General features: G+C 44.0%; 1 protein-coding gene across 4 annotated transcripts in view; it reads left to right on the top strand.

Annotated features, from left to right (window-relative positions):
* The window catches only part of TNNT3 (troponin T3, fast skeletal type), a 49,901-nt gene extending 45,338 nt beyond the window's left edge, over window positions 1-4,563 (top strand). For 3 of the 4 annotated variants that reach the window (XM_088458131.1, XM_088458132.1, XM_088458130.1), the window contains 2 exons: window positions 2,158-2,198; window positions 4,294-4,563. In XM_088458131.1, coding sequence (XP_088314257.1) covers window positions 2,158-2,198; window positions 4,294-4,345 — 93 coding nt within the window. In that variant the 3' untranslated portion in view covers window positions 4,346-4,563. Of the gene's footprint in view, window positions 1-325; window positions 386-2,157; window positions 2,199-4,293 lie in introns of those variants that run through there. The other variant, XM_088458133.1, reaches the window with a different exon arrangement.
* The last annotated feature ends 15,315 nt before the right edge of the window (window positions 4,564-19,878 follow it).

Raw genomic sequence — 19,878 nt, 5'->3', positions numbered from 1 at the left:
TATAGTCTTACAAACTTTCTTCAAGGGCCATATATTATCACAAGCAAAAATTTCCTTTGAAATTAAAATAAAAATGGTCTTTTGGATTTAGGTTATTCCAGTTCATGTAATATTCCCCTCTTATAGGGGAATAGACGGTATATGCTAGGTACACAGCTGGGAGCTGAATATTAAAAATCACTAACAGATGAGTTAGTGCAGTAGTATTCCAAGAAACAACAGCTAACAAAACCTGTACAATCTACATGTACATTTACAATGTAGAAGAGCCATAGAGCTCACCACCAGTGTCTCCATTTCACATGATTATCTTGGTCTCTCTTAGATTACGACTGTTCACAGGAGAGTGGAAGAACTCTCTAAGTTGTAAGTAGAGACCTCCCTTCTGAAGGGAGCGAAGTCAGAATTGTCTGTTCAGGCGTGTGTCAGGGTAGGGACTGGTACGACTGGGCTTGGGGCTGAAGCAGAGCTGTACAGATATGGTATAGGGAAGACATGAAGGACACCAGGACTGCAAACATAATTGTTACATACAAGGTGACGGGATTGTATCTACTGAGAACAATTGCTTTTGGGATTTTCATGGCAGCAATGTGTAGAGAATGAATAGGGAGTGTGGCCTAGTAAAACCTTTTGTACAGTAACACTACACAATGAATGCAGTATGATAAAACTTGTTGTACAGTAATGCTACATAGTGAGTGAACAGTAGTAAAATTTCTTGTACAGCAACACTATACAGTGAGTGCAGTATAGTAAAACATCTTGTACAGTACTGCTACATAGTCAGTGTAGTCTAATAAAACTTCTTGCACAGTAAAACTACATAGTGAGTGCAGTCTAGTAAAACTCCTTGTACAGTAACGCTACATAGTAAGTGTAGTCGGGTAAACCTAGAGAGTGTAATCTAGTAAAATTTACTGTACAGTATCGCTACATAGTGAGTGTAGTCTAGTAAAACTTCTTGTACAGTAACGCTACATAGTGAGTGTAGTCTAGTAAAACTTCTTGTACAGTAACGCTACATAGTGAGTGTAGTCTAGTAAACCTAGAGAGTGTAATCTAGTAAAATTTACTGTACAGTATCACTACATAGTGAGTGTAGTCTAGTAAAACTTCTTGTACAGTAACGCTACATAGTGAGTGTAGTCTAGTAAACCTAGAGAGTGTAATCTAGTAAAATTTACTGTACAGTAATGCTACATAGTGAGTGCAGTCTAGTAAAACTTCTTGTACAGTAACGCTACATAGTGAGTGTAGTGTAGAAAACCTAGAGAGTGTAATCTAGTAAAATTTACTGTACAGTAATGCTACATAGTGAGTGCAGTCTAGTAAAACTTCTTGTACAGTAACGCTACATAGTGAGTGCAGTCTAGTAAAACTTCTTGTACAGTAACGCTACATAGTGAGTGTAGTGTAGAAAACCTAGAGAGTGTAATCTAGTAAAATTTACTGCACAGTATCACTAAATAGTGAGTGTAGTCTAGTAAAACTTCTTGTACAGTTACCCCACATTTTAAGTGCAGTCTAGTAAAACTTCTTGAACCTTAACTCTACATAGTGAGTGCAATCTAGTAAAAGATCTGAAAACAGGATTTGTAAAATTATAAAATAATAATAAAGCTGGAAGAGTGAAAATGTGATAAAAATGGAGTCACCTATAAAAGAACACAGCAGTTAGTCAATAGTAATATGTACAATGAACACATTAACACTAAATATCATTCAGTGGAACATACTTTGTCAAGACTTACATTTGTAGAAGATGCTTTATCATACACACCATATGGAATGATGATTTGCGCTCTTGGTGTTCTCAAAGTCATAAGGGTTTTATATTGGTAACCCAAGGGGTAAGTACCTCTGCTCCAGACGCCATCCCGGGTGTTATAAAAAGGTAGGTAGCTTTGTACCTGGGCAAATGCCCAGGATATGTGTGTGTATGGCACATGCCCAGGATATGTGTGTGTATGTCACCGAACACAGTAAAGACACGCCGCCCACTCATTTCTTTCACACGTGGATCGTTACTATGGTAAGAGGTAGCCAGGTAACATGATTCCTATATGCATTCTGCGGTCCCTCAGGATGTGAGGGTGGTGGAGGTAAGAAGCTAAGGAGTCAACAGCATAAATGGGCTGTGTGTTGTTTTAACAGGTTACAACCCTCAGGAACCGTATCGATCAGCTCCAGAAACAGTGAGTAGTTCTAGCTTTCCAAACTCCCTTCTGATCCCAGCCTGCACCAATCCACTCCTCTAAACCTTAGCCAAAAAAGGCCTTTCTTAGAATATTTTCAGATTCAAATATTCTAAACCATTGAAAGACTTTCTATAATTAAAGTGAAATGAGACTTCACATTACTACCTCTGTAAGTCCTTAATATCAATGTTGCATGCTTTAGAGAAGTCTGACCAAGCGTCTCCAGAAGGAGATATTTCCAAAAACAAACTTTCCCCAACAACGATGATCACAACAGCCAGTAAAGCCTCTCTCACCTGGATATAACACTTACCCTTAACTCTATTCAATTTAACCTTGCCATGGTTGTCCATCAAATGATCTTTGCCAATGTTCTTGACCGACTATCAGACACACATTAGTTATTACCCTTTATTTACATAGCTGCTGCATATTACACATGGCTTTACACAGACTACTTAATGATTTTGCGAACTTCCATGCACTCCAGAATCTCTTCCACACCTCATCAACGTGTACCAGAAGTCTTCACACAATAGAGGCAGCCATTTTGTGGTCTGAATGACTAGTTATGAGAATACAACATTCCTACACAGGCTGCATTCTCATGAATATTGGTTCAGTCCACCAAATGACTGTTTCAGCTGTATGTGAGCAACACGTGTGCCCCCAAAACAAAAAAGACTACTACCTTATTAAATCAGTGACATAACTGTTGATAACTGATCACACGCATCAAAGGTTTCTACACATAGATCAATATAAGAAAACATCACATAAACACAATTTCTAATGATCATTCCTAAGATGTGTGTTATGGAAGGAAACACTATATTCTCTATAGGATAACTTTGAACTAATATACTTCCTGAAACTCCATTCCAAACGATTTTACCATTCCATACTCCAGATTTCTGTGTGACTTCTAGGTTCCCTGTCTCTGAGCACTGTAATGTTATCTCAGATTCAAAATGTGTGTTGGTACTGGATCCTTATCTCTACCCCAAACCTCCCCACTATCCCCTAGGTACGTTCTACCTATAATCCTAACCGAGCAGTCAAGCATTTTGCGTAACACCTATTTTAGGAATACATCTGTGATCTCACACTACAGCTGAATAACCTGGCCTAACGATGTAAGCGTAACCGGGTGCTGCACGCTAAGGCTTACCGTGCTATGGGGCATATGTATCAAAACTTGATGTGAGTATTAATTGTGAAATATATATATCACCAACCAATCAGCTCCAAACTATCATTTCTTAAACACAGCCTGCAAAATGTAAGTTAGAAGCTGATTGGTTGATGATATATATCTCACAATGGTATCTCACATCAAGTTTTGATACATATTCCCCTATGTGTTTATAACCTACCTACGATATAGTGTGATATCACAGGCGTAGTGAGATATATATCGCTGGCCTTGAGAGATATCACAGGCTGAACAGGTCACTACTGTTTCACTGGATATCTCCAGCCTACCATAATATCTCCATTATAAGCCTGAACGATAACAAGTAAGTAATCTGACTACTGCTAACCTCTGGCTCTCATCCTGGTATGCCAGGTATAGTATAAGTAAGGAATGCACTGCAGCTCTGTCACCGCCTGTTCTTGTCACAGTACATGTTACAGGTATGCCAGTGTTCTGACTTTCCGGGAACCACTGTAATACTGTGCTATAAAGGTCTTTAGGACAGTGCTGACAGAGTGTTAGCAGTAGGTGTCTGATATAATCATGCATGGTAATCAGAGGGAAGTACAGCATGTGGGAGAATAGTACAGTCTCTCCCAAACTAACATGAGGACATGGTAAGTGACAGTGCCTTGTGTGATGCTTGTGTGTGGGGGTAAGGAGGGGACACATACTTTATGTACTAGCTTTCTCTTCCTCCACTTAGCTCTCTCTCTCTCTTTCCATCTGTTCTGAATTATTTGATCCTACCCATATGTTATTTTTCACGTCTTCATATTTCATATCTCATATTCCATATCTTATCATTTCTGCATCTGGCTTTCCTCTCTCCTCTGTCTGGATTCTCTCTGTGTCTCGTCTGCTGACCTTTGTCATTTTTTTCCCCCTTAACAGCAGCAAGAAGGCAGCCGGAGGCAAAGGCAAAGTTGGGGGCCGCTGGAAGTAAGCTCCCCCACATACAAGACCTGGTCCTGACTGAGAGCAGCCCCCCTCCACCGACCTCCTCTCACCATCCCCCGTCCTGCAGGAAGCTGGCTACACCGAGTGTCTCACGAGATAGTTGTCCTGTCTTATCCCGCGGGTCACCTTTTTCTCTGTCTGGACTGCTCCGTGTTATCTCTTCTCTTTTGTAAATAAAGTGTGACGCTTCTTACCCTAATAACATTCCTTGTACGTGTCACAAACAGCTCAAAGAAGAATGACAGAAATATCACCTATCTCCAAATAAATAATGAGGCTTTAATTGTTCATCACGGGCACATTGTACTTTACATGTTCATATGCACAAAGATTGGAAGCAGTGAAGTACAGTGCATGTCTGCCGCTACCTCGGAAATGTGGTTGGGTTATATCTGGAGATCTCACAATTTTAAGAGGTATATTGGTCACCTTCTCACCGACAGCCATTTAATGGGATGAACTAACATTCATGAGATTGCACTCCATCAATATACCAGGGACCAGGTGCATCACTGACATATGATCATAATTATCTATTCTCCTGGAATGTCCGGGAGAGCCATGCATTTCGAGGAATCCTCTCGGACTCCTGGGGGAACAGGTGACTCCCACTATTCACAGCTAATCATGGCCCCGCTCTATGATTTGCTGTGATTCCTGCTATTGCACACATTGATGGGGTTATAATGACGCAATCACATCACCCCACCCCCTGCACTTGCCATAGTCATCTCGCTCCGGGAAGAAGGGGGATATTTGTATAAGGCATTGCATCAGGGATGAGGAACCTCTGGCCTGGGGGCCATATAAGGCCTGCGGAATCATTTGGTCTGGCCCTCTGAGCTTTTTTCTGCTAGCCTCATATGGCTATCATGGTGCCTAGAATGACACCCTGCAGCCAGAATGTAGCAGTGCCATTTTGAGCATCCTTAGGACGCTTCAGACAGTCACACTGCTGCCCTTAAAACTCCCCGAAGCATCCTCAGGATGCTCCGGGCATTGCTGTAATCACCACCAACAGTGGCCCCACCCCGTGTGACGTCACATGGAAGAGGGTGTGGCCTGCATCGAGCCCGCAAACGTTATATATAGCAAAATGGCCATCGGCAGAAAAAATGTTCCCCACCCCTGCATTACATAGTAATCACTTTACACTGAAACACCTCCAAATGAGAGAGGTTTATAAAGCTGTCAGCACATTGTTTATGAATGACCAGCTGTATTCTGTAGCAATATACATGGCAAAATAAACCAGCAAGGTTAGAAGCCAATTTCAATATGAAACTAAAACACAAATGTTTATCAATACTTTTCTTTTGGTCGGTTGAAGAAGTTGATACCCCCAGTTGAATCGCATTGTTTAAGGTTGTAGCCTGGGAAGCTTAGCGGCAGCAAGATGTACTTAGCCCAAGATGACATCACATACTTCAATGTGAGCATTATCTGTTCAGCTCACATTCACTAAAGGCCCCCATACATCTGCAATGTATTGGGGCAATTCCCCGATCCCCAGACACTGGGGTTGGGGCTTCAGTGAAACCAACATGTTGGATTTCCCAGATTTAGCAATCCTGACCAAAATATGATCGGGATCAGCAAATCGGGAAGAATTTCACCCATTTCCTGACGGATCAGCGATAATCAATAGCAGCAGATCTGCATTTCCGACCTGCGGATCAGTGGTTCTGGTCCGACTGGGGAATCGGGAAAATGACCGGTAAATGTATGGGGGCCTTTATGCAGTATGATGCTTTCTTAATCTAAATGCACACTGTTCCTGACAAGACACCCAGCTCATCATGTGAAGTAATCCAATTCATGACCTTTAACTCTCCATAACACAATTGTAAATGTAAACTCCTTAATGCTAAGCAACTCGCTGCTTTATATAAAAGTACTATGAATAGCATTCACAAATGTAACAAAAGATTCAGGATTTGAACATTTATGAGATTAGATATTATGATGAGGGAGACATTTTTCCTACATGCACGACTTCATAAAACTATTAAAAACATTGCATTCAGCCTATATTAGTTTGAAAATCCTGATAAAAGGACCAGTGAGATACATAACAAGTTTACACAAACCAAAGAATATTAAACACCTAAAACTGTCTGAAGACCACCATATTGGCTAAAATCCATTTATATATTTTGATGGTTTAGGCCAGTGATTCCAACTCCAGGCCTCATGTACCCCCTATTGGAGATGTTACTCAGGACTTCTATCTATGGGAACGTGTTGGATAATTACTGGCCCAGCATGATTAAAGAAATCCAGAAAACATGACCTGCTGGAGGTACTTGAATACTGGAGTTTAGACATATCATGGTATGGGAAGTTTTACATATGGTTTGTTGTTACAATAGTACTTGTTTAAGCTCATGCTCAAATCAATTATTTAGATGTAGGGACTGTTTGAAGTTGATCTGAAGACAAAAAATATAATTTGCAAATTGTATTTTATAATTGCATCAAAACTCAATGAGGTATATTTACTAAAGTGCAGGTTTTTAGAAGTGGAGATGTTGCCCATAGCAACCAATCAGATTGTAGCAATTATCTTCTAGAAGGTGCTAGATAAATGTTAAGTAGAATATGATTAGTTGCTATGGGCAACATCTCCACTTCAAAAAACCTGCACTTTAATAAATATACCTCAGTGTGTGTTACATTTTTAGCAATCTTTTAGTCTAGTAATCATCAGACCTGGATTTATGAAAAGACCATAGAGTTTACCAGTCAGTAGAATGTCCCTTGTTTGATAATTTTACCACTTCTTATGGCTGCTGACATAAAAAAAAAAAAATCATTGATCACTTTAACCTATATACAAACATTTATTTTTATTATACAGATTACATTTCATAAAAGTTGGGCCCATGGAGCTTTTGGGCAAGTGGGGGAATGTGTGTGGCGTTCAGCAAAAGCATTTGCAGATGGCAAAAAAGTTCAACCTGTTGAAACTGCCATGCACTGTGCCAAGCTCATTAATTTAGTCAGAACCTGCATAGGACAGACCTTTGTTTTAGCTTTGCAGATTATTCACATATATGCTGTATTCTTTAAGCATGGCTTTCTGTAGCTTCTTACAATGGCCGTACTATCTATAGGCAGGCTGAAGTGGTTATCTGAAGGACGAAAATTTTGGGAGACCTTCTTAATGCCCATATTCCTACTATTATAATTTTATTTAAATATATCAATATAATGTGAATAACTAATGCATGCAGCTTAGTATACACTAAAATGAATGATTGGTTTGATTTCTAAAAAGAATGAGAAGACCACTATTTTAGTTGCTAGCTAAGGCAGCAAATAGTTATTATAAGTGTTCAAAGGGGATTAGATCTGTATACAATTCCCACTTTAAAGCTGCCTATACACAGTGCGATATAGCAGCCGATCCGACGGATTGGTACGATACCGCTGCTATATTGTACCGTGTGTGGGCATGATATCGGCCAGTGCGCGCTCCCGTGGGATCGTACATCGTACCTCCAGATCTTACATGCTGCACATCAGATCTGGGGATGCGATGTTTGATCCCTTGCAGCGCTAAGCGGGTGGTGTAGGGTGGTGTCAGCACATCGGCCAGTCAGCCACCTGATTGCTCCGTGTATGGGGACCGCCCAAAATGTCAGCCGTCGGATCGCAGGTCATGGCCCAAGGTGCATATCGCACCATGTATGGGCACCTTAAGGCAGAAAATATTGTCTGAAAGAAAAAAATCCGCAGTACCACTTGTTTGCAGCAGGTGGCAGTGTATGAAGCTCAGAGGTTCCCAAACAGTCCAGGTTTTAAGGATATCCATACTTGATCACAGGTGACATAATTAGTACCTCAGTTAATTTGATTTAACCACCTGTGTTCAACCATGGATATCTCTAAAACCTGAACTGTTGGGGAGCCTTGAGGACTGCGTTTGGGAACCTCTGGTGTAGCTAAAGACTGTACTATCTATGGGCCTGAATCATAGATAGACACAGTAGGTGCATCTTTGGATGCAGCTACTGTGCTACAATATGCTAATGCTTGCAGGAGGCGTCTGAAGGTAAAAGACGCCTCCAGCCGGCATCATAGATCTGAGTGCTGCTTCCGGCACATGTGCAGACCCACAAAAATAGAAGTACCAACTATGCAGCCACTTATCGGCTGATCGGCCTCAATTTTGGATAGTGTGTACCCAAAATAAAAAGGATCATTGTGAAACAATATGTACAATAAAATGCAAGCACACCATACATAACTGCATTAAAAAACGCACCTGTCTTGCACCCTAGTGCAGATGTGGATATGCTGACAAAACAGATCATATTGTGGCTGGCATGCGGACTATACACTAGTGTAACCATGCCCTGACACTCACATTGCTCATTGTGAAAAGGGTCTTTTACTGGAATCAGTATGCATGACCGCCGGCCGCATCCCCCCACAATCCTCCCTTAGTGGTGCCTAACCCTAACTCCCCTCTAAGTTCCTAAACCTAACCCCCCTGTCCCCACAGCCTAAACCTAAGTCTCCCGGGGGGTGCCTAACCCTAACCTCCCCTTCCCCTAACTCTCCCGGGGGGTGTCTAACCCTAAGTTCTCCCCGGGAGCCCGTAAACTAAAACCCTACAGCTGTCCGCATCCCACTGCACGGCTTACCTTCGTTTGGTATGCAGGGCGTCGGGCTCCCGGCGTAGGAATAATTATAGGCTTCGGGATTTTTACGCCTATCATTAGACACTTGCCGGGATTAGACAGTCGGGAAGCTGGGGGTCGGCATTTCGACCGTCGGCTTCCTGACTGCATCCCCTTTTACTGTATGTATTATTTTCCATATTAGAGAAAACTGGTTTATCTTCTTCTCTGACTGATATTGCTAGTTGCTAAGATACATATGTGATCACTGCCTTGGACTCCTATATTTACAATGTAGTTAACTATCTGAAACTCAAACATGTTCACATCTCCTCCTGGCACCATTCTGGCAGCTATAGTGCTTGCCTCTGACAGTAGCAGTTTGAAAGTCAGTTGATCCTTCACATAAAAGAAGAATGTTTAGAGAGCATTGAGTCAATAAGAAGTGGCGGATGGATGTATACCCAGGGGCTGGCGCTACTGTTGGCGAAGTCTGGTAGTCGCCTGGAACCATATTTTAGCGGCACCTAAAACTCTGAGCAAATGACATCATGTCACTTCTTTCGGGTTTTCTGGCGATCATGCACTGCCGGCAACCCATGTGACTTGTAGATGGTTTTCCTCAGCTGGCATTTAAGTTGTTGAACATCATTGTCCACAGCCCTAGGACAAATGCCTGTGTGTAGCAGCCCAGGTGGGAAAGCACTTTAGGAGATAACTGTCCTAGGTGGTAGTGTAGCTTTAGAAGGGTTTTCTACTAATCATATATTTCTTGTAAATCTTCTCCTTTTATATAACATTGGTGAGGGTCCCTTCCACCTAACAATCACATTCAGGGCTGACCTGAAGCAATACTTATTGAAGTGCTCTGCCACTTACTAGCTGGTTTTCATTGAGATCCTCTATGTCACACACAGGGAGCCATGCAGTACTGATCAACATATATAAAAGTGTCCTGATAAATGTAGCCACTGGTCGCAGTGTGATAGCCCGCCATAGCGAGGTATAACTCAAAGAGCTGTATCATGCACATGTACAGTCGCAGCCGCAGAGGAGTCAGTGCTGCAGCAAAGGCTGCAATTGCTTAGCAACCAGGACTCAGCTAACACAAGGAAGAGCAGCTGCAGGACTCAGGAGGGAGGTCACTTGCTGCCGGCGGGAAATGAGAGGGCCCGAGACAGAAAGTATTTAAGAGGAGGAAATCGGTTAAGCAGGAGGAGTTGGTGTGAGGTACCTGTGAAGCAGAGGATCCGTGGCTAGCAATTTCCATCAACTATCGATGGTTTTGCAACCATCTATGGTCAATGGCAAGTGGGTATTTACATCGATTGTATGGCACTGATGCCGCACCATCATTGGTTGTGCCCGATGTTAAGAAAATATCAGTGGTGGCTAACCATGGATGGTTTTCTGATGGTTTAAAACAGGGAGGGGGGACCTCAGGCCCGGGGGCAGTATAAGGCCCCCGAAATCATTTGGTATGGCCCTCAGAGCTTTTTTATGCTAGCCTCATCTAGCTAGCATGGTGCCTAGAATGTCACCCTGCAGCAGTGCCACCTGGAGCGTCCTTAAGGTGCCTGCACACTTAGCGATATTTTACATGATTTGCCCGATTCTGACGCATCGTGACGGCAAATCATGTAAAACATGCCCAATCGCGATGCCGATGCGCATCGCGCAGGTCGTACATCGCATCTTCAGATCTGCCGTGCTGTAGGGCAGATCTGACCATCTCAGTCACAATGCCCTGGAATAGTTAGGAGGCACGATAGATCGTTTGTCACATTGGACAGTTTTTAATACCAAATCATGCCCGCGACTGCCGGGAAGCTGCTGGGGAGAGTTCAAGGAGAAATCGAACACAATGTCGGATCGTGAGCACATCGCCAAGTGTGTAGGCACCTTTAGGGCGCTACAGACAGTCACACCACTGTCCTTACAGCTCCCCGGAGCATCCTCAGGATGCTCTAGACATTGCTGTTATCACTGGCGATTGTGGCCACACACCCTTGTGACATCACACGGAGGGGGCGTGGTTTGCACCGGGCCCGCAAATAATGTTGTATATATCAAAATGGCCCTCGGCAGAAAAAAAGTTCCCCACCCCTGGTTTAAAACCATCCACTATCGATGGTAGAGCCATCATCAATAACCATCACTATCTATGGCTGCTGGCTGTGCTGAGGGAAGAAATAGCCAATTCCTGTGGAAACAGAGAAGGGATTTGAAGAAAGAAAACCCTCTGTGACTTGTGATAGGAGAAGCCAACCCAGGCAGGGCCCACCCTTTCTTTGTACCATATAATAGCTCTTATCCCCCCACAAAAACCCAGTAAACTCCCAACCTGCATGGTAAATAAGTGGAAGAAGGAAAAGCCCATCAGCGTCCAGCCAGAATTTATTAATAAGGGACAAGCTACTGTAGCTTAAGCTGGGTACACATTGGACAATATGTCGGCCGATCCAACGGATTGGTCCGACATATCGTCAGAATCACCTAATGTGTATGCTCTATGTCAGCCCATGCGTGCTCCTGTTTGGTCGCCAGTCGCATTGTCAGGTCGGCCCTACATGCAGCTCAATCTGACAATTCGACTGAGGTCCCCATGCAGCAAAATGCGGCTGGTGCCAACATAACGTTTGTAATGTGTACTGGACGCCCCAAAATATGTAGGCCCATGCGGTCGTCCGTCACATCACTGGGTACACACATTAAGTGTGTACCCAACTTATGACCTCATTTTGCACTCCCTCAGCTAAATAGTATTGTCTAACTATGGAGTGAAAACTCTAAAAGCATAAACCGTACTGGAGTTTTATTTACCCCAACTTATAAAAGCTACTTTTACTATATAGTTATTTGTTACTGGAAGTTTTCCCTAACTAGTTTTACCACCACTTTTCGCGTTCCTACTTGGATCATCAGAGCCAAAGGACCAACATGTGGCATGGTAACAAATGGACCTGGGTCTAGTTTCTATAAAACTGTGCATCACCACTATAGAGAAATGGCCACTCATCTGACAGTGAGAAGTGAGTACTATTACTGAAATTGGTTCCAGTTTAAGTGTTACATACTTAATGTTAATGATTAAGACAACATATTGTTAGAACATACTAAAGTATAAATGTTAGGATGGTATACTAATATAATAATCATGCTAAGCACTACTTTATATTAGGGATGAGCGGGTTCGGTTCCCTGAGAACCGAACCCACCCGAACTTCGGGGATCCGGGGCGATCCGAGCCCAAGCTCGGATCTCCCTGTCTGCCCCGGATCCCTCTCCCGAGGCAAAACCTCGAGATCTGCTGTCGGATCTCGAGGTTTTGCCTCGAGCGGCCATTTTAAAAAAAATGCCTTTGCCTTTAATGGGCAAAGTGCTGATTGGCTGACAGAGCCGTCTGTCACGGCTCTCAGCCAATCAGCATTATGGTGCTCATTTGCATGTAGCACGGACTCGTGAGATCCGTGCTACATGCATCTGTGTGATTGACAGTGACACAGAGCACAGATGGGTCAGTGAGACCCGTCTGTGCTGCTGTGTATTTCAATGACACAGATGCACGCACGGACCAGGAGATCCGTGCTACTTGCATCTGTGTCATTGACACAGAGCACTAACGGGTCCGTGAGACCCGTCTGTGCTGCTGTGGTAAAAAAAAAAAAAAAAACCTGTGTAAAAAGAGAAAAAAATGGCGTGCCCCCCCCCCAAAAAAAGAGCAACCAGCCCCGGGCATTAGTGACCCAGTGCTGGGTGTGCTTAAATACAGGGGACAAACGACATAGGGGTCCCCTGTACTTAAACACAACCAGCACCGGGCTAGTCAGAACCAGAGCTGGTTGCCAAAATACGGGGGACAAACGACGTAGGGGTCCCCCGTATTCTGCGCAACCAGCTCTGGGCTCTGATCCGGTCCTGGTTCTGGAAATACAGGGGAAAAAAATGAGTAGGGTTCCCCTGTATGTTCCAGAACCAGCACTGGACTTTTTCTAGCGGGGGGCTGATGCCACAGCCAGGGGAGCCCTTTCACCGGGCCCCCCAGCCGCAGCATCAGCCCTGACCGCTAGTCAGCCCAGGCCGGGGATCCCTGGAGAGCTGGGGACCCCCCCAATAAAGGGGTCACCCTCTCCAGGGCTCCCCAGGCCCATGCTGATAGCCCGGGGCTATCCCCGCCACCCCTGGTGGCGGTGGGTGGCGGGTTGATTGTGTGGTGTGGTGTAAATAAAGAATATCAAACATTGTCTTTACAAGTAGAACTGCAAGTCCCAGCTAGCCTGCCCCGCATGCTGGTACTTGGAGAACCACAAGTACCAGCATGCAGGGCATTAAGGGCCCACTAGTACCTGTAGTTCACCTGTAAAAAAATGTTTAAAAAAAACACAGGACACACACACCGTGACAGTATAAGTTTATTAAACATACATACACACACACACACACACATGTACACATACTCACCTATGTAACCTGTAGCATCGGTCCACTTGTCCGGTAAAGTATCCATAGGGGACCTGTGAAAAAAAACATACTCACCATCTCCTATGCGAGGTTCTGTCCTCTTCGTTCCAAAGTAGGCATCCCCGGACTTGGCAAAAAAAAAAAAACGAAAACGCGATCCACGAACTTAGTACCGTTCTATAGAACGGTACTTCCCGAATGAGAGCTTAGCGGCGGGGTATCACCATGGAAACCCCGCTGCTAAGCGTTCATTGGCTGAGAGAGGCCATCTCCCGTCTCTCTCAGCCAATGAACGGCTCCCTCCATTGTAGTCAATGCTGGGAGCCGCAAGGTTATTAAAGTTTACCCTGCGGTTCCCACCATTGACTACAATGGAGGGAGCCGTTCATTGGCTGAGAGACGGGAGATGACCTCTCTCAGCCAATGAACGCTTAGCAGCGGGGTTTCCATGGTGATACCCCGCCGCTAAGCTCTCATTCGGGAAGTACCGTTCTATAGAACGGTACTAAGTTCGTGGATCGCGTTTTCGTTTTTTTTTTTTGCCAAGTCCGGGGATGCCTACTTTGGAACGAAGAGGACAGAACCTCGCATAGGAGATGGTGAGTATGTTTTTTTTCACAGGTCCCCTAGGGATACTTTACCGGACAAGTGGACCGATGCTACAGGTTACATAGGTGAGTATGTGTACATGTGTGTGTGTGTATGTATGTTTAATAAACTTATACTGTCACGGTGTGTGTGTCCTGTGTTTTTTTAAACATTTTTTTTACAGGTGAACTACAGGTACTAGTGGGCCCTTAATGCCCTGCATGCTGGTACTTGTGGTTCTCCAAGTACCAGCATGCGGGGCAGGCTAGCTGGGACTTGCAGTTCTACTTGTAAAGACAATGTTTGATATTCTTTATTTACACCACACCACACAATCAACCCGCCACCCACCGCCACCAGGGGTGGCGGGGATAGCCCCGGGCTATCAGCCTGGGCCTGGGGTGCCCTGGAGAGGGTGACCCCTTTATTGGGGGGGTCCCCAGCTCTCCAGGGATCCCCGGCCTGGGCTGACTAGCGGTCAGGGTTGATGCTGCGGCTGGGGGGCCCGGTGAAAGGGCTCCCCTGGCTGTGGCATCAGCCTCCCGCTAGAAAAAGTCCAGTGCTGGTTCTGGAACATACAGGGGAACCCTACTCATTTTTTGTCCCCTATATTTCCAGAACCAGGACCGGATCAGAGCCCAGAGCTGGTTGCGCAGAATACAGGGGACCCCTACGTCGTTTGTCCCCCGTATTTTGGCAACCAGCGCTGGTTCTGACTAGCCCGGTGCTGGTTGTGCTTAAGTACAGGGGACCCCTACGTCGTTTGTCCCCTGTATTTAAGCACACCCAGCACTGGGTTACTAATGCCCGGGGCTGGTTGCTCTTTTTTGGGGGGGGTGCACGCCATTTTTTTCTTTTTTTACACAGGTTTTTTTTTTTTTTTTTACCACAGCAGCACAGACGGGTCTCACGGACCTGTCATTGCTCTGTGCCAATCACACAGATGCATGTAGCACGGATCTCCCGGGTTCGTGCTACATGCAAATGGGCACCATAACGCTGATTGGCTTCCTGTCTGCCACTGCAGTGCCACTCCTAGATGGGCCACGTGTTTGTGCCGCCCCCTTGTGTCGCTTAGCATAGTCATCCAGCTTCCTCGGTACAACCTTTTGGCCTAAAAACAATATTGTGAGGTGTGAGGTGTTCAGAATAGAGTGGAAATGAGTGGAAATTAATGTTATTGGGGTTATTAATAGCGTAGGAACAAAAAAAGGCCCATTTATGTGATTTTAGCGTTTTTTTTTTATTTTTTAAGAAAAAATCCAGATCCAAAACACAAAACCCAGAACCCAAAACACGGAAGGGTGGTTTTGGCAAAACCAATCCAGATCCAAAACACGAAGAAAGATCCAGATCCAAAACCAAAACACAAAACACGAAAAGTGTCCGGTGCACACCCCTACTTTATATATATATATAATATTTTGATAAATTGTAATAATTCTTATATCTTTAAAAAAGTACACCAGATGAGGGACCACCAACAGTAATATGTGGATGGAAGGAGATTTACTACAAATGTATTTATAATAGAAATCCCCTTTAAAGTACAATAAAATGCAACAAGCATAATATTCTTGTCATACATGTTCATATAATGTTAAGGTGCCCATACAAGGTGCGATATGCACCTTGCACTGCAACCTGCAATTTGATGGGCGACATATCTGGCGATCCCCACACACGGAGAGATCGGGTGGCCGACCACCCGATATGCCAGCACCCACTCCCCCACAATATACAACCCCACAGGAGCGCGCACTGGCCGATATCATGCCCACACATGATACGATATAGCAGCGATATCATACCAATCCGTCAGATCGGCTGCTATATCGCACAGTGGACCTGATTCAGACCCGATTGCAAGCGCTGAACGCTCGCAACCGGGTCGATGGTGGCCCATGAGAACGCCTGCCGTTTGGGGGCGGCCCCACTGACATCACAAATAATGTCAGTGGAGAGCTTCCGGCTCTGTTAGAGCCGAAAGCTCTCTGGGGCTTGCGATGAACGAGATCCTACCACAAGGGTCTCGTCGCAAGCCCGATGGTTGCGATGGTCTTGACCATCGCGACAATCATCATGGCCGCTCGCTATGGCTGTGGGTGGTTACTCACAGCTATGCGAGCGGCCAAGAGGCCGCTCCAAAAAAAAAAAAGCCTGGCCCCGATTCAGAGCAAGCGCTCTGTCAGAGTGAGCGGCTCTGAATCAGGCCCAGTGTATGGGCACCTTAACAGACACTGAACCAGAGTGCTTACATCCCAGAGTGCACAGTTACCCTCACCCACAATGAGGAGCCCAAAAGCACTGTACTCTACGTTGTTCCACTTTCTCAGACTATTAGCATCCACCTGAAATACTACAAAGCCTAACCACATTGCTGGTGCACCAGGATCAGTGATTAGCTGATATATGCTGCTCCATACCTACTGTATGAGGTAACTATTCTTATTCACAACCTCAGCAGAGTGTAAAAACATGATTATTGCAGTTATAAGCTAGTGACACATTGTGCACAATATCACCATTTTAAATATTATTAAAATTCCAAATGTTGGGGTATTTTCTGTTGCTAAGAGTGTGCAGCTAAAAATGAAATACACATTTATTTAGTTACTTGATGGTAATGCATCCTGCTAAGGCACATTTATAAATGTCAGAAAATGTAGACCCAAATAGGTCTGTGTGTAAATATGCCTACGTAATGCTCTTCAAGAATTACGTTCACTTTACAGTCTTTGGGGCTATCCTGCAAGAACAACCTGTGCCTAGTTTTGTGGGTTTGCTGATCCACCTGAAATGCTGCACGATGGAAGAGTGACAAATATCCCTTCATCGCCCAACCTTCTAATGATCATCAGCCATTATTCAGTTTAACAACACTCCTTTCTGGTTCCAGCCTCATTAATGTCATACATTATCATGAGAGTGAGATGACATCACTACTCCTAACAACATGTAACTTACAAGTTTAAAGCCTTTTTCTACAACATTGGTCGAATTGCGTCAAGTAATCCACTTTTTTCACAGAAGTTTATCTATAAAGTGCAAACTCTACATACAATTACAAGTATAGGAAGAGACTGGCGGGGCAGGTGCCCCCTCTGTACTCCTTTCCATCACCCAGGACACGTCACGATAAATGGATCCTCTTCACATTGTGTTGGTGCAAAAGCACAATAAGAGCACTCATGCCACTGATCCATACAGAATAACGAATAAGAAATATTAAAAAATGTCTGGCGCTATAAAGCATAGAGATTCCACACAATATTAATACAAATAAAAAAATTTACATTTCAAATGACATATAAAAGACCAATGGTAATATCATAGGAATAGATTGTTAATGATAAATAATTGTGACGTCCGCTCAAGCTTGCTTGGAGTTCCAAAGACCAAAAGATTTATTCGCACAAAGAAATAGAGTACCGCCCCTTACACTGCGCATACGTGGTTGTCACAACACAAAGCTTCAATTCTGAATGCACTAACTTCCAACAGTCACTGCAGTACAATTTATAAGATCACATTCAAATAGTCCTTAGGGAATAAAATCATTGGGTACAGGCAGGGATCTGTATATACTCGATGTCGGATAGGTTAGTTCTTTCTTCTTTCTGTGGGCAGCCGGATCTTCATTAGCCAGAGGGCAACGCCAAAACTATCCCATTCTGGAATTTCTTTGCCTTCAGTATCAGGGGAGAGGGGGAAATGTTTTATGTTCAGGTTAAGCACATTACATTGCTTAACTGCAAATAAAAGGGATCTCAAACATTATACCAATAATATTACATTTATGTTTACAACAGAGATGCAGTATTTACCTATTATACACTACAAATTAAATGCTGATTAAAATAAGAGTAAACATCAATATACAATTATGTAACATTATAAATATACTTAAAAGTATATTTAAAATAAGAACTTTATATTAATGATATTCCATAACCACACGGTGTGATGGTTTCTGCAGGGTCACCAAAGTTATCCTATTGGAATACAGAACAGAACAAGCCCAAGGAATGGTGCAATATTATGAATCACAATAGCATACAATCAGATCTCATACAATCAGATTGACCAATCATTAATTTGTAACCAATATACAGTAAGTAAATGCCTTCACCCAAGATATCTATCTTTAACAAGATAATCAGTACATCATAATTAGAACAATGCCCAAGGTATATTGAGGAATGTCCGTAAGGAATCAAGTAAATAGATTCATAATAAAAATCGACATGTATATAGCAATGGTAAACACTTTGCCCCTCATTCAGAGCCGTACGCTCTGAGCAGAGCGCACGATCTGAATGAGGGCCGGGCTCCATTTTCATGGAGTGTCCTCCTGGACGCTGGTATAGCTGTGGGTCACCACCCACAGGCTATACGAGCGTGCTTTGTGATGGCCGCGATGGTCGAGACGATCGCGACCATCAAAATTGCGAGCCGGAGCCTGCGGTTGAGGTTTTCAACCGCAAGCTCCGGAGTGATTTTGGCTCTATCAGAGCCAAAATCACTCCCACTGACATCACTAGTGATGTCAGTGGGCCGGCTTCTGACGGGAGGCGTTCCCGTGGGAACGCCCCCGTCAGGGAGGCACGCCCCCGGCACGCCCACCAAAGGGGGCGTGCTGTCAATCAACATTGACAGCACGCCCCCTTTGATCGGACACAACGAGCGAAGGACTTTCCTTCGCTCGTCGCGTCTGGCGCATGCGCACGACGGAGCTCCCTCCGTCGTGCGCATGCTCAGTGCATAACATCGACCCACTTGCGAGCGGACAGCCGCTCGCGAGTGGGTCTGAATCAGGCCCTTTATTTCCTAAAAGCATAGGTAGGAATGTCCTTTATCCAGATATTATAGGAGAAAATAGAAAAGGACTGTCTCTGAACGTTTAAGTGTTAATGGTGAATACACAATAATATCGATCCTCCTATAAGAAGTTTAGTTTGAACCTCCAATAGCGGCTGGATGCAGTAATACTTCATATAGTGCTTTAATAAGGATGCAAACAGTGGAGGGCTCCTGCTGGAGATTTTACTCACTACTGCAGGCCTGGCCAACCTGTGGCTCTCCAGCTGTTGTGAAACTACAAGTCCCAGCATGCCTTGCAACAGTTTTAGCATTCCCTAATAGCAAAACTAATAGCAGGGCATGCTGGGACTTGTAGTTTCACAACAGCTGGGGAGCCACAGGTTGGCCAGGCCTGCACTATTGTATGCAAGTCCCAGATGTAACTAGATCTAAGGAGAGTTTCAGATTCACTGTGAAACTGTATCCATCCGGTCTGTAAAACCGGCATGTAGAACGGAGAGAGGGTTTGGTCTCTGTGGAAATCCCTGCAGCACTCAATATTCAGCCCTGTTATGTGTGAAAAGTTGATGTAGAAAAGCCGTATCACAGCCCAGCGGCAGAATGGTAATACAGGGGTTCAAGCAGAAGCGGATAGCGGACACCCAAAAAGCCAGGCAGAGTGCCTAACACCTGTCACTTCAACGCGTTTCTCCTTACTAGAAGGCTTTTTCAAGAGCAGGTATGTATGAGCAGTGGCTCTTAAATAGGAGTTTCCATAGAAGAAGAGCAGGTGCATTCAATAGCTCATTTTAATTAGCTTAAAGCGCACATATCTATTTATAACGGCACACATAGTGAATATACAATTAAATACAAGCATAGTTAATTTAAATATAACTACAACAGTATCAAACTATAATATGGTAGCCGATATACAGATAATCCAAAAGGAATGTTTGTTATCTATGAAAAGAAAAATGACAAGAATACTGATGTGCTACAAACCAATACTAAAAATAATAAAATAAAACTAAAAGTA

This window comes from Taudactylus pleione, unplaced genomic scaffold (assembly GCF_031769625.1).
Source record: "Taudactylus pleione unplaced genomic scaffold, aTauple2 ptg000810l, whole genome shotgun sequence".
NCBI classification, from domain to species: domain Eukaryota; kingdom Metazoa; phylum Chordata; class Amphibia; order Anura; family Myobatrachidae; genus Taudactylus; species Taudactylus pleione.
This window is presented reverse-complemented; position numbering and strand designations above follow the sequence as displayed.